The sequence below is a fragment of the Vanacampus margaritifer genome, chromosome 2 (genome assembly GCF_051991255.1).
Source record: "Vanacampus margaritifer isolate UIUO_Vmar chromosome 2, RoL_Vmar_1.0, whole genome shotgun sequence".
NCBI lineage: Eukaryota > Metazoa > Chordata > Actinopteri > Syngnathiformes > Syngnathidae > Vanacampus > Vanacampus margaritifer.
The window spans coordinates 37,187,704-37,203,695 of NC_135433.1; the positions used below are offsets into that span (position 1 = coordinate 37,187,704).

At 40.4% G+C, this 15,992-nt stretch overlaps 1 protein-coding gene across 1 annotated transcript in view; it reads right to left on the reverse strand.

The window, feature by feature from the left end:
* Window positions 1–15,992, reverse strand: part of skila (SKI-like proto-oncogene a) — a 60,371-nt gene that overhangs the window by 4,753 nt on the left and 39,626 nt on the right. Inside the window, exons 7-14 of the mRNA XM_077556328.1 lie at window positions 14,959–15,189; window positions 13,188–13,453; window positions 6,914–7,219; window positions 6,747–6,830; window positions 5,790–5,919; window positions 4,983–5,091; window positions 3,004–3,089; window positions 2,827–2,929 (exon numbers count right to left, since the gene is read on the reverse strand). Coding sequence (XP_077412454.1) covers window positions 2,827–2,929; window positions 3,004–3,089; window positions 4,983–5,091; window positions 5,790–5,919; window positions 6,747–6,830; window positions 6,914–7,219; window positions 13,188–13,453; window positions 14,959–15,189 — 1,315 coding nt within the window. The remainder of the gene's footprint in view (window positions 1–2,826; window positions 2,930–3,003; window positions 3,090–4,982; window positions 5,092–5,789; window positions 5,920–6,746; window positions 6,831–6,913; window positions 7,220–13,187; window positions 13,454–14,958; window positions 15,190–15,992) is intronic.

Genomic DNA, 15,992 nt, shown 5'->3' on the forward strand with positions numbered 1-15,992 from the left:
AACACGAGTGACACATTATGCGCGTCGGGATGACAATAAAATGGCATTCTGGCACTCGGTGCCATCTGGGGGGAAACTAGTGCATTGTAAACCCTATGCTATGTGAAGGCACGAGAAATGACAAAAGCCCAAGTGGAGCCCTGTGGGCTTTCTCCCCTATGGCATAACCCCGACTTTCAACTTAACAACCAACCGTTTTATTTAGGTGTGTGGGAGCAGAAAGGAATTACACATCTCCACCATCTCTTCTCAGATAATATGTTTATATCATATACATCCTTGCTCCAAAAATACTAAATAAAAAACGGAATTTTTTTACATTATCTGCAAGTTAAAAATATGATAAAGAAAAAAATTCCAACACTTCGGGGTACGCCCCAACCACCTGTTTTAGCTAAAGATATTAACAAGCTTTCTCCGACAACAAAAAAACTCTCAAAAATATATAAGTTACTTTCATACACTGATAAAATGTCTTTACCCATCTCGAAATGGGAGACAGACTTGTCTATAGCACCGGAACCTGACTTTTGGATTCAAGTTTGTGAAAACGCATTTAAAATGACAAAACACACAAATTTACAACTTATCCAATATAAAATTATTCACAGAACATACATTACTCAATATATGATGAAGAAAATGGGACTCTCAGACTCCGACATTTGTCTCCAATGTTTACAAAACACTACAGACACTTATGTTCATGCTTTCTGGTTATGTATTCCGGTTATGTATTTCTGGACTAAAGTCTTAGAAAAACTTTCCGCTATCTTGGACTTTAAGATACCTTTATCTCCAAACTTGTGTTTGCTAGGTGACCTGACAACAACTGACTTAACACGTAGCCCTTACTATCGCGAAAAAACTGGAAAAATAAACAAACTCTGAATATCGACCAATGGTCTAACCTCTTCATAAATCACATTTTAATGGAAAAAACAGCCTCCTGCCCCCGCCCGGTTGGGAAAGGCCCCTCTGGTCGCTCCTCTTAACTCACTGCACTAGTTTTGCACAATACACTTTGTTAATAGACACATAGGGCACATAACACACAGGGAGCCTGGGAGCGGCTGGGGCTGGGTTGTGGTGGGTGGCGGGGGCTGTGGGCCGGTGGGGTGCCTGGCAGGCCTGACGAGCCCCGTTCTGCTGCGTTGGGCTTGGGGCACGGCCCGTGTTGGAGTGTGGGGCATTCCTGGCTCCTGGGTTTGCTCTCCGGCTGGTGGTTGTGCCTTGGCGCTGCCGTGGCCTGGGGGGTTGCGCTTGTTTTGTCCTGGCCGGGGTTGACGGCTCGCCTCTTTGGTGGAGATTTTCATGCATGCAAGATCCCTCCACACCAGCATCTATCGATATTCAAACACAATCTGCTTCTTCCTCGGGTCTCCTAACAACCTCACAACTCTAGCTGGATTCTGAAGTATTCGGTTTAGGTGAACGGTATGAGATTTTTAATAGGTTTTAGGTGAATTAATGTGTACACACTCACACTCACACGCACGCACACACCCGCACATACTCACGCACCTACAAAATAAAAAGTAAAAAAATAAAAACAGAGACAGAGAGAGCAATGATGATGACATGTCAAATTGGTAAAATTACCGAATGAACAATACTGAGCTCTCAGAAGAAAAAAAAAACCTATGCTGCCAAAAACATATAAAAATGTTCTATTACCAGTGTCCCCAAAATGTATTGATACATTTTTGTTTTTTGGGTGCTAAAGCATACAGAAGGCTTTGATGCAGCCTCTCAACTGCAGCGAACAATTGATGCAATTGTAGTTATTTCAAAAACAGCCAGCAGGTGGCAGCAGAGTATACGAGATTTTAAGCTATATTCCAATGCTAATTTCTGCAAAACGGAAACAGATACAAATATATATATTTTTCCTGATGAAAGAAGAGACTCTAATCTTTCTTTTGGTAGGCTCCATGTTTTTATAGCAATAAAACACAATATTCTGTGGGCCATGCGAAATCTGGCAAAATCCAGTAAAAACAGCAGGGAGTGAAGGGGGTTGCTTCAGTGAAAATGGCTGGGAGTGAATGAGTTAAGTTGAATTCATTTATATATTTTTTGCATCTGTGTTTAAGACATCCTCTATTATTGGTGGCCCTTGAATGCACCTCATCCACAGACAAAAGTGACAATCAAAAGTATGCTTCTGCTTCTCTGCCTAAGCAGATATGATGTGACATCCATGATATGTGACATCAGTCTGTGCCTGTATTATTTAGGCTAGTGTGTGCAACATGGCTTGATGATTGTGTACATTGTAGATTCCTGGCGTTGATCTTTTATGATAATTTGCCACCATTTTGTGGCATCAATATGTACAGTAGTTACAAACCCATTTTAGGCAAGGGCGGAACAGTTCCATTACTTTTGCTCACCACGGGCGGAGTTGTGTATCTAACTCGATGTAAATAAATGGAAAAGGTTAGCGCTTTGTCTGATATTCAACATTAGATGCCAAACCAACAAAAAGTTATTGGCCTTGCTGTTCCAATAAATTTAGACAGACGTGTAGCTTAGCAATTCGCCACAAATGAGCTGCAAACGTGCAGAAAATTGCCAACCTCAAAAAAAAAAGAACCGTTAAGTCCAACAAGCTGTGAACTGACTACAAGGTTCCCCCACATATACACTATTCACAAATGTATTGTTTTTATGTGGAAATGATCCTCATTATTTGCTGTAAAACTATTTAACTATTTTATGTAGATCTTCCTTTTTACCGCCGTCTTGAACTATAATCCTTTTTAGGGCCCAATTTCAATTCCTTGAGGATTTCCTTTATAATGTCTGTCGAGCGTAGCCTACCTTCAAAGACTTTGTCCACTTCGGTCTTGTACGACTCAAATTTGAAGGGCGTCAGGAAGCCCAGCGAGCCCAGGTGGAACGCCATCACCGGGGGAACGCTGCCCTGGATGAAAAGACATTTGAGACGATGCCCCAATGCTAATGCTATCGAGATGCTAAAGAGCCACATGCATGTACCTGGAAGAGAGAAGAGGCGTAGAGCAGCGTGCCGTCCCCGCCCAGGCAGATGATCAGATCGATGCAGTCGGAGATGTCATCGTAGCCTGTAGTGGATCACAAAACCACATTGTACAGTGGCTAGGAAAAAGTCTACACGCCCCTTTTCAAATTCAGGTTTATCAGAGATGAATCCGTGTGAGAATTTCATATTACAGTTACAGCGGGGAAAAAGATGGTGGTTTAACAGTATTCTTACGATATGATCAGGATATTGCTAAAAAGGAATATGTCAAAGAAATTATGGATTTTCTCATGGGATTGGGACAAGTCAAATCATTAGGTACACTTCACAGGGATGTGATTTGACCAAAGTGAAATTATCTGAAAATTTAGCCGGGGGTCTGGGGGCCGCTGGCACCCAGCTAGGTCCAGGGCAGTGCCCTGGTGGGGGGACAAGGGCCCGGAGCTCATGGGTTTTCCGTGTTTTTAAGTACTTTCAATGCACTCACATGACAAAGAAATAGACAAAACAACAGCATAAATTTTCAATGTATATTGAACTATCCCATATAAAATGGCAGTTTTAGTCAACTCAAAATCAGTCACATTCAAAAACATTGGACTTTGCTTTTAAAAACTATCACTGAGAATATCATCATATCTAACTAATGTGATTACTAAGTTAACACATAAATAATGTTGAAGAGTTCAAATTTCATGAACAAATAATTGTATCATGACCAAATGAAAAGTAACTCATATTAGAGCATACCACAAATGTCTTTGTTATAGCAGAAGATGTTATCTGTCGGAGTCATGTGCATACACAATGAACTACAAAAAATAAAAAAATAAAAAAATATCAGAATTTTTTTTTTTGGGGGGGGGGGTATAAAAAGCGGAATTCCGCGAATTAGCGGAAAAATCACATCCCTGACTTCAGCAGATTATCTAAGAAACAATGATCAAAATGTGGCAAAAATATATACAAAAATACTAAACTATGAGACAGAAGATTATTAATACTGTATGTAAATTATTATAAATTATTAGTAACGAAAGTATTAGACCATGAAAAACATTTCATTTCCTAAGTCATATTTTTTTACTATGACTAGTCAATTATGCAATATTAGGCCAATGATTAAAAAAAAAAACCTCAAATATTAAGACAAAAACATTACAAAATAATAAAACAAATTTGACAAGAAAATACAAATATTTGAAAGGGAAAACAATACAAAAATGATGTCAAAAATACAAAGTTTAGAAAATATTGCACAAACCAGGACAAAAAAATAATACAAAAACATCCAACAAATATCACAAAAATATGGCCAAACTATTTAAATAATAGATAAAAATACAAAAAAAAAGAGAATTTATTAATTTAATTTTTTTTTAATATGGCAAAAATTATAAGTTACATAAACAAAACGGAATATTACAATTAAGACAGAAAAGTCCAAAAATACCAGAAAAATATATATAAATAAAACACTATTAGAATAAGCTAGCATATTAGAAGATTATTAGAAAATAGCTAAAAATTAGACTAAAACTACAAAAACATATTTAAAAATGTTTACAGGAAAAAAATACAACAATAATAATAAAAATACAACATACATTGGTGCCTCGAGATACGAATCAGTTCCATGCTTCTAACTATTTATTTTTCTTTTTTTCCATTTTTAGGTGGGGGATTAATACTGCAATGCAATTCAATCGTGCTGCTCCTTCTGGTGTGCCTGCCTTGGCCATTGGGAGGCGCTTTAATAGTCACAAGAAGACTACTACTACTATAAGTGACAGTCAGATGCGGTAACATTAGTCATTTTTTATAGAGGATAAATTTGTGTTCATCATCATCTGTTGCTTCAAAAGCCACAAATATCAATGCTAACCAACAGTATGTTAAAGGCGGTTGTTACCATTAAGGCGGGAGTGTGAGAAATTGGTGGAAGGGAGGCGATGATTGAGGCTCCCTCACTCACCCTCTCTAAACGTGCACAGCTGGTTTCGGATGGAGCCAAAGTTCTCGTCCTTGGACAGCGTCCCGTCATCGGCCACCCGCCGCTCCACGTACACCATCATCTGCTTCTCCTGAGCCACACGCGCACACGTTCACCAAATGTGAAATGTCACTTGGCCCTGCGTATCTAGTGGAACTACAGGGGGGGGTCGCTTCACGCTACTCCACAACAGAGAAAACAGGGGCGACATTTGTTTCTGCCATTTTGCGAGCAATCCTGGACGACTATTTGACTTCTGCTGTTGGTCTGTACTTATTGCATACAAAGTCCAAACGTCGGAGCGCCAATTGCCTTCGTGTGTGGATTCACAGCACAATCCAGAAATGAATTTCTCCAAGAACCTCATGCCACTTCCATCGCTAGCTGAGAATGACTAGTTGCCCAGATTGACAACCAGTTGGGTCAAATGAAAAAGGCTACATTTGGACATTTTCACTTCTGGGTCTACTCACTTTTGTTGCCTGGGCTTTATTTTGAGGGAACAATAAATTGTCACAAGTTATATACTGAAGTGTCATGTCTTGTGTTGTCAGATATGATTAAATATCTGCAGAAATGTGAGGGGTGAACTGAATTCTGCGACTGCTGCAGCGCATTTGAGTCCATCCTTTTCTACTGAGCTGTAAACGTCTGTTTACCTCCGTTCGTGTACAAATGCAAACAAAGGGCTCGTTTTGTCGCCAGCAGTCACGCAATGCGGTCACGCACGCACACAGACACACTCCTTCATCCAAACACGCACACGTGTCGCGTTGTTGCTGGACGTACCTCCACTAGAAACCGACACAGCTCTTTGAAAGGCTCCGCCAGGCTCTCGTCTCGGATCTTCCTGATGACCAGGACGTTGACGGGAGGTTTATTCCAGGTGAGGCGCTGGCTTGCTGGGTCCTGGATGTGCCTGAGGCGCACAAACACACACATTTGTCACTTGTGCCGTCGCATCATGAGATTTCTTAGTGGTCCTCGGGTACATTCAATTGTTAACCTTAACGACACACTATCAATAAAACACTCCCTTTCCTATTCTTTCTACCTTTTTTCTCGCACCGCCCTAGCACGACGGCTCACCGGCATTGCGTTGATAAAATTGCACGCACGCCCTCCGAGGGAAACACACAAACTGACATGGGGTGACAAGCATCTATAGTTGCTTGCGCTGTGAGTCGTTCCTATTCCGAGGCAAAACAACCAATCACGGCATTCCTGTATTTTTTGTTTTGCTTTTTTAATCTTATCTCACAGGGTTACATAAGGCTTTCAGTGTCAATGTCCACACACTAACAGTACATACAGTACATGCGCTGCCAGGGAAAGAAAAAAAAACTTTGATCACGGACGGACGGACGGACGGACAGACAGACAGACAGACAGACAGACAGACAGACAGACAGACAGACAGACAGACAGACAGACAGACAGACAGACAGACAGACAGACAGACAGACTTTAAAAAAAAAAATTCTATTTACGGTACTTAACGGAATACTACAAACATACATGTAATAATTAAATAGTATTAAAGCTCCATAATACCTGGATGTGATGAAATTATTTGACATAATGACTATGTGTAACAAGTCGTGAGAAAGCTTTACAAAAGTGAGGCGCAGTGGGGGGAAATGACAAGTCGACTGCGTTTTTAGCCACTTGCAACTGTACATCTTCTAATTAAGTACAATCAAAGGACTTTTTTTTTTTCCAGTGCACAAACAAGCGGTCGCTTACATGACTGAAGTGGGGTTAGGAAGAATGCAGGCCTTGGGTCCGAAGTGAGTGGCTGGGTAGGGTCCATGAAGAAAGTGAGCTTTCCTGCGGAGGGAAAAATAAGAAGTCAAGTCAACCCACCCGTGCCAGTGGCATGAGCGACCAGCTGGCATTTGGCCCGAGCAAACCTCTTAGGCGAACTTTCCGCTGCGTCGCTCACTGAGCCGCACGCCTCCAAGTGCTCGCGTTGGCCTGGCAACCTCCGGCGCGCCGTCTCCCGGAGCAGCTGTTCCTGACCCTCCCCCCGCCGTCGCCGCCGCCACCGCCGTTCTTGTTGATGCTCTTGCTGCTGGGATTCGCGCCGTCTCCTGGGCTCGCAGTGCTCCGAGGAAGAGGCCCACGCCGCCGGCTCTGACGCGTGGCCCAGGTGGGATGACGGTCGCGGCGTGCCGCCGTCGGGCTCCGACGACGTCCCGCCCTCGGAGTTCTCCATGCTGCGTCGTGGCAAAAGAAAAAATGTCAAAGCACTTGTACTTAACCCAACTGAAAAGGAAACAAATAATTAAACCTTGTTTCTCTAACAGTAAGGGTAGGAAACCCGTGGGTATAAACGAAACAATAATATTGAAGTAATGATAGTAGGAATTTTTGACAAGATTACTTCAGCATAAAATCTGAGTAATTGGTGGGATTTCTTAAAATGATGATAATTTGACATTTCAGAAAATAATTTGGGTTATTGGCAGGATTTCTTATAAATTAAAATGAATTAATAATTCTGTATTATTAATAATCACGGCTGATTAAAAATAAATAATAAGAACATTACAAATAGTAATAATAAATCATCAACATTACTGCAGAATAAAATGATCAAAACAACACTATTAAAGATGATGTTAATGAATAATGATTTACAAACATTACTTAAAAAAAAAAATCCCGATTTTTTTTATGTTTATTGATTTATTCCTTTGAGATACATTATCTCATCAACACATACAAATAATAAAAGTATACAAATAAAAATGAAACAAATAATAGTAGGCTAATATACAAAATAATGATAATAATAATTCGCAACATAACCCAAAAACATTTAACCACAAATAGATTTATACAATAACAATAAATACTATATGGCTTGCACAACTCAAAACTTCAGGGACAAGAAGAAGCACTGTAAATGCACTGGTATAAGTGTAACTGATATAAAACTGCAAGTGCAGAAATCCGTCAGAAAAAAAAGAGCAAACTGTTTGACGATGACTAAACAGATTCTGCATGAAACGTGGTTAGTGGTTAAGAAAGAGAGAAGTTATTGAGGTCTGATCGAGCTTTCAACTTAAATGAACTTCGACCAATTTCTTTCCTAATGCTAGGTGTAAGGTTGTTGGCAGGTTATATAACGGTTACAAATGACATCATAATCATGCGCCATCCATCGAGGTTATAACTTGTATTTAAAAATGGCATGAAACACAATTTGAAAAGCAGTGATTACTGCCATTTTGGCGCTATCTTAACTTGTAAGTTACAACCAATAAAAAAATTACAGTATTTATTAATTGTTTGCAGTTCTACGTAAGCAGTTTTTACTCTTATTAGCCGAAACTAAAGTACAGCGCCCACTCGCAATCTTTTAACCACAAAAAAACTAAAGCTTAACCAAAATTTGAGTCATATAAATCAACATTTCTCCTGGATTTATGAAATCATCGTAGATGTACACCAAAAACATAATACACATTTGTTGCCTCGACTCGTCTGTTGACAGTTAGACAGTTAGCCAGTTAGCCGCCGTGAAGTACGTACCGTAGTTACGGCAATGAAAAGCAAAGAAGACTCATGATGGATGACGACAACAACGTCGTCGGGACTCGGAGCAGCGTTGTAGGTCTGACAACAATTTTGTGTTCTTCATGAACAAGCGCCCACACGGTACTGTATGGTCAAAAGAACACTAAAGGTGACATTAGCAAAAACGCCGCGTGACCAAGACGACGTCACGGCGCGGTCACGTGACGCTCGCGTGCGTCTCACTCTGGGGCACGTATCCAGGCAGGAGTTGGTGCCTAGTGAGTGCAACAGCGCCATGGTTGGTCGTGTGGCGGCACATGGAGAATTACGCCTCACTAATCAGGTTTGTTGGCAGGAATTGTTTAGAAGCAAAAATCCAAAGATAACAACACTGCAGTAATATGGAAAAGTAGTAGTAGTAGTGGGTAGTAAAATATACAATAGTAGTAGTAGTAGTAGTAGTAGGTTGGCAAATGGCAAGTAATCTTTTTGGAACCCAAAAACAATTCAAATCAAGATGCTAAAACCAACAATACTATTACTACTACTACTACTAGTTAATATTAATTAATTAATATATTTGGTGCAAGTGATATTGTCATAATATCTGTTTATCATTCATTTTTAGCTCCGTTTTAATCATTGCATGAACTGTCAATGTCTTTCATAACAGATTTAGCTATTGGTGCACTATTAACAAACTACCACTATTCCCTTTGTACTATACTGGCACATGTAGGCTACAAACAGTCCATATAGCATTTGTGGCATGCATCCAGAGAACACACTGTACTTTGTGCTCTCCTGTCTAATCCACGCACCCTTGAGCAAACACATCCCATTGCTGGACTTTGGTGGGACGCTCCATAGGGGGGTCTTTGGCCTCCCAGATGGCACTCCCCTAGGGTCAATTGAGGTGTGCCTGTGGGCCATATGCTCCAGTTCCCCACTTGCCGCTTCTCGAATGTGGAGTCTATTTCTGTCTTCGGTTGCCATGGCGTTTGCTATTATTTCACAATCAATCAAGCTTATTGGCAGGAAAGGTTTTGTCTCCTATGTTTTTGTGGGATTTGTTTTTGGGCCTGGCTGTGCTTCACTGGCCAGACAGGAAGTGTGTTTTGTATTTGTAGTGTGTCCACTCACTCAGACAAATCGCTTCTGTGAGGTTTAAATTTAGTAGAAAAGATTGAGCTCCTTTGGTCAAGTTTGTTCTAAACACAAGATTGAGATGGTTGTGTCTCCAGAGCCCGTTGTGTTTATTTTGGCAGGGTGATGCTAAATTAACCAAACAATGTTAACACATTTTACAGTAGTCTAGTTTTTTTTTTACCTCACATATATAACAATGTGTGTGAGAGTTTCAGTATTTGCAGGCTGGCCCCCGATCTCTATCAAACTGGTTCTCATATATTCTTTACCACTGTGAAGGTGTTTTTACTTTCTGGCCCTGCAATTTAGTCAGCAGTGTGTGTGAACTGTATTATAAATTTCCTTGGGTTGTTGGCACCAATATAAGTGGGAACGTATTTGCTGCAGCAGAAGGCGTCATCAGCGTGTTTTACCTGATGTTTATTTTTGCAAGTTAGGCGTGTCGATCGCAAAATAATTACCCTTCCCTGAACGGAAATTGTATGCTTTGTCTTCCACAATAAGAGCACACTACAGGAAGTGATAACCTCCCTTAATCGTTTAACCCCTAGGCGTTATTGTGACCATTTTTTGGATTTTTGTTGGTTCTGACCAAGCCATTTCAAAATAAAATACTGCCCACGGGTTAAGTGTACTTTGATTATTATTTATCCTTTGTTTGGGTTCACTCTTGAATCTGTATTCGATTTTTCTTTTTCTCTTAGGAAACAAAACACACACACACACACACACACACAGGTAATCAGACCAGTATATCGCTCAGGATAATCTTTCAGAGACACCATACAATAGGGCATTTGCTGACTTTGATCGGGAGTGAGGAAAACAGCTCTAATTTGGCTCGATTGATGCTTTGTGTGACTTTTGATGTCAAAATACTTCTTTCGGACACTTAAAATGTTAAAAATCTGCAAGTGTGAAAAAGAACAGCAGGAGACGTGTTGATGGCTTAACACTACAGAACTTTACTTGAATTGGATCCAAGTTCATTGTCTATACACAAGGTCATATGTACAAGGTGTGAAATGAAAATGAGGTCAAAGAAGAGGAAAATAAAAACAAAAAACCCACAAAGATACAGGAAGTGAGGTATTATAGAGCTAAAAAGCATTTACAGGTCAGGTCATGTACTTGTCAATATTAAATGATTGAACAGTTAGTGTCCTCTGCATAAAAAAACATTGTTTATATATATTTATATTTATATATGTCACAACATGAGGTAGGAGATCAGTGTCTCGAGTCATGCAAAGAACAAGTCTCATCACATGGTTATTGGCAATGGTCATATTCATACACGGACACTGCAAGTCATGTTTCAGCATTGTGTGGCGGCATGGGGAAAGCCACTAATATATATATATATATATATATAAATCTTTATATATATATATATATATATATATTTGTAATCTATTTTTTTTAAATAGGTGAATAAAGGAAAACAGAATGTACCTATTTGTCACTCACCAGTGCTAGGATGGACGACAAAAGCATGCCACCGAAGAAGAAAAGGACAGGAGCTCCCAAACTGGCCGATTGTCATTCTTGTTGGGAATTCACGTCTCCTGTCTTTTAATTTTTTTTTTTTTTTAGTATCTTTATATACAGTATGCGGCGCCATTGTGTGAAACCCTAACAGCGGATATGTGAATGTCATTGACATTGTGGTGGACAAACTTTGCACTGGTGTTAAAAAGAAAGAAAAAAAAACTGTACAAAAGCATATCTATGTTTGTAACACTGCAAAATGTCATCCTTAGTTAAAGGGGGGAAATTCTTTTTGACTTGAAACAGCAGGCCCCTTGTGTACAAAATGTAATCTTGTTCTGCTGAAATAGGGCCAAAAAAAAGCACTAATACTGAATTAGAATTCAGTGGCGTCAAGAATGTACAAACACGCATTCTCATCTCACTCACAAACACACACACTGACCTAATATGAAGCCCTCTTCCTCAACACATCATGATTTTCAAAAACTTGCACAGATTCATGCACACGAGCCTCAGTGGCTCATAATTATTATTCTACGTGTGGGAGACATTTTGTTTGTGTGTGGTCATGTGACACAAACAAGAGGAGCAGCGAAACATGCAGAAAAATATATATGTATTTTTTTTTTTGTCATTTTGTTGCACACTATTCTTGATGAATTTACACATTGAAGCCGGCATCACATATAATCTGGCCTGGCATTAATTCTAAAAACCTCTGCGCTATATTATGAAAAAGGCCACAAATATCCACATAAATGATTTTTTCCCTCAGAAATCTTGTATGGCCTTTGGTGGATTTTATAGAAAAAGTGACATGAAAGTTTTTTTTCTCCTTTTTTTCCCCAGCTCAAAAACGACAGGGGGCAAAGTATGAATCATTTTCCTTCACATCCACTTGATAAATTTGCATATTCTTGCAAAGATCCCAAGCAAAAGCCTTTTTTCCCCGTTTCCATTCATATAACCTTCAACAGATTATCCACAGAAGTAGAAGAGTTTATATATTAATGGCTAGTGTATGTACAAAGTATATAGAAATCTTTAGTTTAATATTATGTTAAATACTTTCTTTAAAAGTTGTTTTCTCCCCATGATGACTTGACTTGCGACAGTCCTCGTAATCTGCCTTTGAGATGGAACACAGTGGAATGTCTTATCAATTTGCATTTGTAGGAGATGCATAAAAAGTTCAAGAGACCCCGCCAACCCACTTCAGCCATTATTTACACTCACTCACTCACTCACTCACTCACTCACTCACTCACTCACTCACTCACTCACTCATTCACTCACTCATCTCTTTCGAGACAATAAGAAGCACATTTTGTCTGTTAAGGTGACAAAAAGTGAGGCTGTGAGCCCCCCAAGCTGCTCTGGCGCCGGAGGAGGGCTTGTCGAAGTTGGTGCCCCAGGCCAGCGTCCACCCAAGGGTACCGCCCCTCTTCAATTGCCTTGCGGGAAAGTAAACTGTCACCTGTGTCCCAATTCAAGTCAAATCAAGGGGCGGGGCCGCTAAAGTGGGCGGCGGCCACTTGTGTTATTATCAAAAGCTGCCTTCAGTTTCCTCGCAGAAAACAAAACAAAAAAAAGTCATTCCTTTCCTCGGTGGCGGTCGGGTAGGTTAAGTACACTGGAGAAAGTAGCACAGTGTTTCTTTTGGGTGGGGGTTGAAGGACGCCACAGTGTTGCGGAGGGAGGACGGCTTGGTAAAGCGAGGTGCGTCAAGTAGTTCTCCTTTGTTTTCCGTGACATTATGTTCACTTTGCTCTCTGAGGAGATGAGCGGTCGCTCGTCCGTCCATGAGGTGTGCCAAGGGAATGCGAACCAAGCAGCGCGAATGGTGGTGGCTATAAATTGAAATCTTCACATGCCTAACAAACAAAAAAAGTTGAAATATTGTTTGCTGACAGCAGAAGAAGGACTACCGGTAATAGTAATAATAATAAAAAAGACAAAACTATTCTTTGATGTTAAATTACAAAAGTCCTACAACGAAAGCAGAAGAGGGCCGCCGGTTACTTTGGGGCCTCCGAGAAAGAGGAGGAAGAGGACGGGGAGGAGGAGGCGGGTGAATGGGCGTTGGGGGGTCCAGTGGACGGGGTGAGGGGAGGCGAGGGGCTGCCCCCGGTGGGAATGGCGGTGCCCGACTGGACCATCTGCTGCTTGAGCTGGCCGATGGTGCGCTCCAGGTTCTCGCGCGCCTCCCGTTCCCGCCTCAGCTCCTCCTGCAGCTCCTCACGGTCAGCCTCGGCACGTTCCAGCCTCTGGCGAAGCTCCGACAACTGCCAAGAGAACACAAGGAGGACATTTTAGCAACAAAATCTTAGGAAGCCCACGTAACAAGCGCATAACTTTCTTCCCTCCGGTGGATGCTAAGTGGGGACAGAAAGCTCGGAAACAAGAAAAGCAGGAAAATCAGCCTAAACCCTCCAACAAAGACTGAATATGCAGTCTGTGTGGCCCGGTGTCAATTTAAAGCATCACCACTATTTGGCTTGAACCAAAATATGGTTGTCTGGTAGCCAACCATATAATTTATGTGGGTGTTAAAAATGGACGGCATGACAACCACAATAACACGCAATTTCAAATGACATACAATTTGTCCACATCCATCTAAAAGACGCCCTGCCTACAAAAAAAATAGCACCAAATCAAATAATAAGTGCGAATTTTAAATAACATGCAATAGTTGTTTCCAACACAGTATTAGTGACAGACTTTTTTCAAGGAAACAATTAGATTTTTTGGGGAGAAAATATTTTGTGTTTTCTAAAAAATGAGACGTAATCCTATGAAAATAATTGAAGTATTTCTAGAAAATAAATTTGGTGCCCTGAGATACAAGTACGAGGTTTTCACTTGACCAAAATTTTCTTGAGATATAATTTTTTGGGGGGAGTGCACTTCACACCCCAACCACTCGAAGGCAGCAGCATACTTCACAATCTCTGTCACCATCAATTCACATTGGTTTCCTTGCAGTGGAAGGATAATATTAGTTGGTGGCAGTCATGTGACATTAAGCCTACAGCCAAAAAGCCTCACAGTAGACGAGAAAGAAAGGACAAAACAATAGGTACATGTTGTGCTTTGTGCTGTCATTTTATGTGTTTTCAAGTTATATGGAGAGAAATGTTATTACAATTGCAATTTTTTGAAACATGACATGAAAAACACGTTTAAAAAAAAAAACATTTTTGGGGTGTTTTGTGGGATCTGTAACACATTAATTTATTCAATTCTTTTCCATAGGAAAAGATTATTTGAGATACAATAACAACAATTAGATAATTAGATTTTTTTAGACAAAAATGAACTTAGTTTTTTTAGAAGAAAGTTGTGTGTTTTAGTCATAATCATTATAATAAAATCGGATTAGATTTTTGATAATTTTTTTGAAAATAAAGGTAGATTTGTCTAGAAAGGGGTTTTTATCATTGCCAACAACAAATTAACTCTTACAACAAATAACCAAATATCCTAAATGATATGCACATGTATGGAAACTAATTAGTTTCCATTGGATTGGATTTCATCCAGTCCAACAAAACAGCCACCCTAAAATAGACGCTGGTAAAAAACAAAACAAACAAAAAATAAAAACAAACAGGTCTTTACTGGAATAACATCAGTTCTCAGATCGTGACCACACATGGACATGAAAGAGTTATCTGTTGAGCGCATTTGCAAAGTTCTTTCCTAACCAAAACAGCAGCACCAACATAGACACATGATCACTCGCTCATCTATCTACCTAGTTTCTACATGCACTGTGGCACCATACCTGTGCAGCGTAATGTGCCTCCTGCTGTCGCTGGACGGCGGGTTCGCAAGCGCACGCCTGCTGCCGCAGCTGCTCCAGACGCGTCTCCAGCTCCAGCTGCTCCTGGCGGGCCTGGCCGAGCTGGCGCGCCTGCTCGCTGTGCACCGCCTCAAGCTCGGTGCGTAACTCCCGCTGCTCGGCACTCAGCTCGCGTAGCCGCGCCGCCTCGCCGCCACGCAATGCCTCCAGCTCCTGCGGACAAACGGATGGGAACATTTGTTAGCCAACAACAAAGAACGTCTCCAAAAGTCATGAATAAAAAGACACACCGGAAGCCAGTGGTCTGCGTTCACTCACACAATTGTGCCCAAAAAAAACCCCACCATCGATTCGGAAATATATCGCGATATTACAGTGCGCAAATTCTCAAATCGATTCAATATGTGGCCGAATTGATTTTTAAACATAATTTTTTTAATGGGAATATTCAACAAAACGTTTTACTTAGTTAGGGTTAGGATTTACACATTAAGCATGGAAGAATGTTATATTAATGGAACATTAAGCGTTAATATTTTATTTCAGTGCTGTTCAAACAAACAGACTGCAACCTGAATTTTCAGATAAATAGAAACATTTTCATACAAATCTTACAGTGTACATGTACAAGTTTACTGATTAGTATTTTCTAAATTTGAGGTTTAAAAAATCGCAATAATCAATTTATAGTTTCGTATCGGGATTACTCGGTATCGAATCGAATCGTGACCTATGAATCGTGATACGAATCGAATGGCCAGGTACTAGGCAATTCACACCCCTACACCCCACCCATGTGCACAGTTAGACTTGCACTGGGCACGAATATAGGGCTCAAGAAGCCATTTTGGTTTGAAGCTACCTTCGAAGAAGTATATGTTTTTTGCCAGATTTCTACCAACTTAATATTGTTGGAATAAAATAGATTTCCATTCTTTTTTCTGATTTAATGGCGAGTTATAGGAGAAAATGTTTAGTTTTCTTGATATGGACCACATCTGCATCATTTGCACAAT